Here is a 7,094-nt window from a genome sequence, read left to right as displayed (position 1 = left end):
CTCGCCGACACCTCAGCTGGGAGTCAGCGAGTCAGCCGCCCCAGCACGCTGGACCTTCATGTGGGGTACCTCCAAGTACCTCACAATTAAGAGTCATCATCTCTGATTGCTGGAAGAGGGACAGGAGGTGGGAGGTGCTGATGGGGTCACTTGGGGAGAGGCAGGCAGGCCACGGGAGGATCCGTGCGGTAGGGGGTTTGGGGGCCCCCAGCCAGACAGCTCGGGTACACAGGAGGGAAGGAGGAAGAGGGCTATTGCTATAGAGCCGGGGGAGGCCAGGTGGGCGTAGCTATGGCTTTTAGTGGGTGGGCGGGTGGATAAAGTACTTCACCATCTCTGTAGAAGAATTGGTGTAACAAAGTCACCCAGTTCACCCCAAAAGTTTGATTGTGGAAGATGAGGCTGCCTCCAGAAAGACCCCCTTTCCCTCCTGCCCAGGATCCTCTGGGCCCCATCAGGTGAGAGCAGCCGAGAGCAGAGAGAGGCCTCCTCACTCAGACCTGCCCTGAAAGGAAAGGCAACGGGTCGAGGGGGTACGGTGGGTCGCCCACACTTGAGGGGACACAGAGGGTAGAGGCACAGCCACAGAGACTGGGGAGGGGAGAGGTGGGAGCAGGCAAAGCAAGGACCCTAGGCCACTACTGTGGCCCCTGAGACTGGACAGCACGGTCCGTTCCAAGGGTGCCTCGGTGGCGGACACCTAGACCAGGCCTGGTTATTGCTCAGTGGTCTCAGCAGTCCTGAGCTGGGAGGGGGCTGCGTATGTGTGAGCTCACGGGTGTCCTGCTCCCTCTAACATATACCGTGAAAGAGGGTATAATTGGGGTTCTTTCCCCCTCTTCTTCACGGGGCCGTGACGGAAAAAGGGTTCATCACCCTAGGGACCTCCCAGACCCCTGGGTGACAAACAGAAGGCTCAGCCCCAACCAGGTCAGGACCTGCCAGGATGGGTGCTTGTGAGTGAGATAAAGGACTCTCCCTGCCCCACGTCCTCCCACGGCAGCCCCTGGAAGACATCACAGGCACTTAGGACTTGATGCAGGACCAACAGAGGAGGGATGGCATGAGAGGACAGGGTTCCAGGGATTTGTCTTTCTTTCTAGGCCGGACTGGGTGGGGGCAATGAACTGGACTGGAGCTTCACTTCCTGCCTTTGGTTGTGACGGGGAGATGGGGAGAAACGCGTTAGGAGGTGGGCCGTATTCTTTCCTTTTGCCACTCCCCAACCTAGAGAGAGGGCACGAAGCACCCCACCACTGTCAGGTCTGATAGGATTGGGGGCATTCCTGGAGAGGGCCAGGCTGGGGCCTAACCTGTCCACTCCCTCCCCCCCTCCCCCCAGCAAACCCAAACCTCTCTCAACAGCTGCCACTTCCGAGAAGCCGGGCCCTTCTTCCTGCCTCTGGGTGCAGCCAGCTAATGAGGAAGCTGGGCAAAATTAGCACCAATAAACAGGACTAGGAAAACTCCCAGGGCAGCCTTCAGGTTCCCAGCTACCTCCTGAAAGCACTTTCTAACCCTTCCATAAGCCTGATGGGGCAGCCCGACTCTGGCGTGTCCCGAGTCAATACCTAGGTCGGCATCCTGGGGCAGAACTGAGCTGGAGACGGCTCTAGCCCAGGATCTGCCACAAACCCATTCTGTAATCTTCTCTAAGGGTCTATGGGTGCTAATTTCCAGAAGCTCAAACTTCAATAAGTCCACACTTTCCCCATCGGAGGCTCTGGAGAAGGCGACTTCTAAAGTGTTCCGTGCTCACCTGTAAGGACCTATCAACAGGGTAGGGGGTAGGAGAAGCGGCTTCCAAGGTAAAGGTCCAGCCTCTAGACCTCACCCCGAACTTCCCCTTGGAGGAAGGCTCGGCGGGAAGGGCAGCCGTGGGGGGCTGGGGGAGGCCGCAGCGGGGAGCTGGAAGGCCTAAGGATGCTAAGGGCCACTCTGGTTCCTTTCCGTAGGCCGCCCAGGCTTCCCCCTCCCGCCAAATGATTGTCAGCTTTCCCGGGGCAGGGCGTGACCCCCGCCCCTTCCCCTTCCCGTCCCAGTGGCAGGGTGGGGACCAGTTAAAGATCGGTACTGTGAGTCCTCTCCTAGAAAAAGGATGCATTCGCTGGGCCCCGCGGAGGAGGTCCCCGGCGGGAGGGGAGAGCTCAAAGCTTCGGCGTTGTTGGCAAATACAAAAGGCGGGGGCGGCTGGGAGGGGCGAAGGGGCGGGGGAGCAGGGGCCGCCTCCGCCCGCTCCCTGGGGGAGGGACCGGCTGCCTCAGCCCCTGGGACCCGCCCGCGCGGCCAGAGCTGCGTCCCTTGTCGGGCCCCGGGCCCGCCTTCCCCCGCTCCCCGCCCCGCCCCTCCCAGCCGGCCCCGCGCTTACTCCGGGTCCGCCGGCGCACTGGGCGGGCTGGGCGCGGCCGGCGGGGTGGCTTGGTCAGGGGGCTCCTGGGGAGGCGGCTGGCGCGGGCTGCGGCCACTGGGCCGCGGGGGCCTCCGGGCGTAGAGGAAGAGCGCGGGGTCTGGCATGGCATCGGCGTCGTCCGGGGCGCCGGCCGAGCGCTCCCGGGCGGCCCAGTCCCGGCCGGGGCCCTTGGCGGCGGCCTCGGCTGCGGGCGGGCGGCGGGCCCGCTGTGCGCGCCGGCGGATCCGGGGCTCGGGGGCGGCGGCGGCGGCGCCGGGGCCTGGGCGCGGAGTCTGCAGTTTCTGGCGCGCCGCGTGCAGCTGGTAGGAGAGGTAGGCGGCCGCCTCGGTGTGCTTCTGCAGCTCAGTGCCCAGCACGGTGGCTCGGTGGCTGCGGCGACGCAGCTCCTCCAGGAAGCGGCGCTCCTCGGCGCGCAGGCTGCAGCGCAGCGCCGACACCAGCGCCTCGCGCTGCGCCACTTCCCGCCGCAGCTCCGCGTTGGCCGCCACCCGCGCCGCCAGCTGTGACTCCAGCTCGCGGCACTTGCTCTCCAGCTCCCGGGACGCCAACTCTGGGCAGGGGAGAGGGAGGGGAGAGTGAGGGTCCCCGCCTGGCTGTTACCTGCACAGCTCACCGATCCTCAGAGCGAAGCCCGGCACCCCCCCGCCCCCGACTGCACGTCCTGCGGCGCTCGCCCTCACTCCCCACGCGCCTGCGACGCTGGCCTGCCTCTTTCCTCCTCGAGGCCCTTGCACCTATCTTGCCTTCTGTTTGGGCACTCTGATTCTTCAGTGCGCCCCTTAAGTTTAAGTGCAAACCCTTCCCTGACCATTTATTCACTCCATGACTGTTTGTTGAGGCCTGACTCTGTGCGTTGTATTAGGCATTGTGGGTATGGTGGATAGTAAAACATTCCTCACGAAGCTCACAGCAAGCATAGTGGGAGAGGTATGGTACATAACCACAAAAGAATGTGAGGTTGCATCTGTGACACGTGCCAATACCACGACTGTAACAGGAGACTGTGACCTAATCAGGGAAGGCTTCTCAGCCGAAGAGCAACTTGGGCTAGGATCTGACAGGTGAATAGGAGTTAAGTAGTGAACAGGGGAGAGAAGGGTGCTTCGGACAGAGGGTAGGACTTGTGCAAAAGCCCCGTAGCAGGAGAGACATACAAGAACAAGGGACTGAAAGAACTGGGAGTGTGAGCAGAAAAGGGGAGTCAGTGTGCTGCGAACCTTGTTTCCTTCATAAAGAGCATTTATTACATTTTGTGGGGTTTTTTAAAACTTGTTTATTGTTTGCCTTTGCCCACTGCATTGGGTTTCAAACCTGGATATACACTGGAACCATCCAGAGAGCTTTAAAAAATAGTTTTCCTGGGTCCTATCAAAGTATCAAGTACTGGGAAAGGGTACTTCTTGAATCTTCCCTGGTGATTCTCATGTACCCACGGGGTTGAGGACCCCTACCTCCTGGATCATAAACTCCATTTCAGCAGGGTCTGTATCCCAGGACTGGCACATGTGAGTGAGAATGGTGACAAAGGGTAGGTAAAAGGTGACTCTGGAGGGGACAGGAAAACCACCAAGTGATTTTCATATAAAAGGAGGACAAGGAAAGAGAGCTCTCAAGCCCACTGAGAGAGAAAGTAAAAACCAGGACATTGGGGCAGTGCCTTGAGCCCAGTGACCCCAAAAGCCCTTTCAGAGGAAGGACAGTAAGTGGAGTAAAAGCTACTGTTGTCACAGAACTGTTCTTGCCTGGTGTCTGGGATATGTGACCCCTTCCTCCAAGCACGTAGGCACAAAGAGGCCGCCCATGACTGCCACTTAAAGCAGTCGGCAGAATTAGTTCAGGGCCATAAGTGTTTAGATGTTTATGCATGATATGCAAAGCAGTTAGTAGAGCTCCTAGCATTCTACCTTAACCTTAAACTTCCAGCCTTCCCTGCGCCTAACTCTTGGTCCTGTAGCTGTTGATCTATAAGCAGCACATCAATATGGCAGGGAGCCCATTCTTAAAACCCTCCTGGCCAAGAAATACTACTTTTGTGATTCATTTCAAATCAAGCATTTACTGAGTCCCTCTTCATGTCAGGTAATGTGCTTTGCACTGAGAGACGATGGGTAACACCCAGTCCTAGTTCTCAGAGATCATATCATCTGGAGATTAAGATCTCAACAATGCAACCCCTCCCATTTGAAAAAATTAATTGTGGCAAAAAAACAAGGAACGAATTTTGCCATCTTAACCATTTTTTAAGTGTACGGTAGTGTTAATATACTCGCATTGTTGTGCAACAGATCTCTAGAATTTTTTCATCTTGCAAAACTGAAACTCTATACTCATTGAACACCATCTCCCCACACCACTCCCCATTTTACAGGTGAAGTAATAATCTATAAACAAATACTTTAGTGGAATTTCTACAACGGCAAGAAGTCATGCTTTTGTAAAATGAAGAATTTGCTAATGTGCCTGTGTCTCTTTGCTCCTCCTCTAGACTATGTTCCTTGAAGTCAAAGACCCCATATTGTCATCGTGTTGAATCTTGACACTCAGCATCTTGGAGGGTGTGGACACGGACTGTGAGAATCACTCGTGCAAGGATGAGAAGGATTAGGGAGGTGGGTCACAAAGGAATGAAGTCAGCCATGTGGACTTCCTGGACACCATCTCCTTCCTGCTTTCATTTTCCCACTTTGGACAGAGACAGGGATACAGGGCACTATGTATGGTGGTGCAGGTTGTTCATTGCACAAGGTCACCCAGCTGAGTGGGCAAATGAGGCTGACGTCCTGCACTCACTCAGTAAGCTGAGGAGTGGCTGTCCCCAAGTCTGGACCAGGGGTGGACAAGGCTTGGGTCCTAAGTGGTGGGGAAAAGGTGACCACTTGTCCTCTTACCTTGTTGGTGAGATTGGGCCTCTTTCATTTCCAGGTCATGGGTCAGTTCTGGGGGCAGAGATAAGAAAAGGCAGTCGTGTGTATGTTAGAGATAGAGAGAAAGAGTATGTGTGTGAGATCAGGAATCACAGCCCAGTAAAAGTGTCGATAAGGATTCTCAGAAACCATCTAAACTACCCCCCCCCCCCATGCTATTTTACTGCAGCCCAGAGAGGGAAAGAGATGAAAGAGAGGTGTCAGAGGCATAGCCTGAGCCAATCTAGCTGATTCTAAGCCCAGAGATCTTTCCAGTGTAAGCTTTGTGGCCTCGATTTGGGGGTTAGTTCAACGCTTGTGGGACTGAGGCTTGCTTTTGGGGCTGGGGGGGTAATATTTGCCCCTTCCCAGAGGTGATGTACAAATATTTAACATGCCAACCAATCAGAGCCAGCCTGGAGGACCCCTGCTGCCCAGGGCACATTCTCTTTACCGTTTAATTGGTGGGTCTGGGAAGGCTGGAGTGTCCTGGGCTGCTTGGGGACACTAAAGGGGGATTCAGGGCAGTGGCTATTTACCAATAGGAGACGTGCGTTTCACTGTTGTCACAGCCGGTACTGCTGTGCCTGTGCTCTTTTCTGAACATTAGCCCTGCCCTTTCTAAGCTCTGGTTCCGCCACTTTCCGCAGGGCGGGGAGAAGAGCTTCAAGGAGGACAGCGCCACCTGGTGAAGCAAAGCCTGCATGGCGCTCGGCTTGGCGCTGAGCAGATGGGGCGGGGCAGCCAAGGGGCCCCGCCAAGGGCACTGGTGCAGGAGCAGTTTCCTCCTCTGCCTGCCTGTCTTCCCAGTCCCCAACCCTTAGATCCCAGAATGCCCCATCCCTCAGCCAGCTGGGTTTGATCATTTTTCCAGCCCACTCCCCACTCCCCCCAACTCCATCAGAGCTCAGGGGCTGGAGGTGGGCAGGAGGGAGCCCAGGAGCCGCAGCTGCCTATGATGGAGGGCATCTGCTCAGGAGCACCTGGGTGTACCTGCACCTGGTGCCCAAAGGGAGAAGGTGTGAACGTGGGGGTGGGGAAGGTAGCCGATCTCTGGGTCCACTGCCCAGTAGCACCAACAGAGAGAGACTCACCCTGTGGGCCCTCTGTCTGTTCCTCCTTGCTGCCTTCACCAGGCTCTTCTAGGGACTAGGGGCTTTTCTGGAGGTGCCTTCTCTGGGGAGGCCAACAGTTGCCAGGAGACAGACAGCCTGGAGTGCCTGGGCCTTTTGCTGTGACCGGAGCCTGAACCTCCTCCCTGGGGTCCCTGGGAGAACTCTGATGCCTTCACCCCGCCAGGGCTTCCTGGGGCCAGCTTGGCCCCTCCTCCAAGGCCCTGTGATGTAACCCAAGGGGCCCAGGACTAGGTTTGGGGATGTAGCCCACGGGACTCTGGCTCTGTCACTGACTGCCTGTGGGCTTGTTTCTCCTTAGCCCTTAACCACTAGAGTTGGGGGTGGGGGGACAGAACCCCAGCTGGGCTCCACTCCCCCATCCATCAACTCTCCCTGCCCATCTTCCAGCCAGGGTCCCCATGGTTTAGATGAGTGCGCTGTGAGGTCAGACACACTGTGTGACCTCAGGCCAGTGACAGCACCTCTCTGAGCCTCAGTCTCCCCATCTGTGAAATGGGAACGAAGTTGCACCCACCTCACAAGGGGCTGTTGCTAAGATTAAATGAGACAAAAGAAAGAAAGGGCTCAGTCTTGGGCTGAGTCGGCTCTTGTTATCATCCAAGCTACCTCCGCAACCAGAGCACATCTACCCACCTCTCAAGCCCC

General features: G+C 57.0%; 1 protein-coding gene and 1 long non-coding RNA gene across 2 annotated transcripts in view; one reads left to right on the top strand and one right to left on the bottom strand.

The window, feature by feature from the left end:
- Positions 1-2,364: 2,364 nt before the first annotated feature.
- Positions 2,365-7,094, bottom strand: part of CCDC92B (coiled-coil domain containing 92B) — a gene marked incomplete at its 3' end in the record, with an annotated part of 6,861 nt that continues 2,131 nt past the window's right edge. Inside the window, exons 2-3 of the mRNA XM_082679334.1 lie at positions 5,299-5,346; positions 2,365-2,960 (exon numbers count right to left, since the gene is read on the bottom strand). Coding sequence (XP_082535460.1) covers positions 2,365-2,960; positions 5,299-5,346 — 644 coding nt within the window. The remainder of the gene's footprint in view (positions 2,961-5,298; positions 5,347-7,094) is intronic.
- The window catches only part of LOC309838278, a 6,625-nt gene continuing 2,181 nt past the window's right edge, over positions 2,651-7,094 (top strand). The window contains exons 1-2 of the long non-coding RNA XR_014298338.1: positions 2,651-2,721; positions 4,896-5,019. This is a non-coding gene — a long non-coding RNA (uncharacterized lncRNA). The remainder of the gene's footprint in view (positions 2,722-4,895; positions 5,020-7,094) is intronic.

Source organism: Grampus griseus (assembly GCF_964374135.1).
Source record: "Grampus griseus genome assembly, chromosome: 20".
Taxonomy (NCBI): domain Eukaryota; kingdom Metazoa; phylum Chordata; class Mammalia; order Artiodactyla; family Delphinidae; genus Grampus; species Grampus griseus.
The sequence above is the reverse complement of the archived record's forward strand: the minus strand, read 5'-3'. Positions and strand labels throughout refer to the sequence as shown.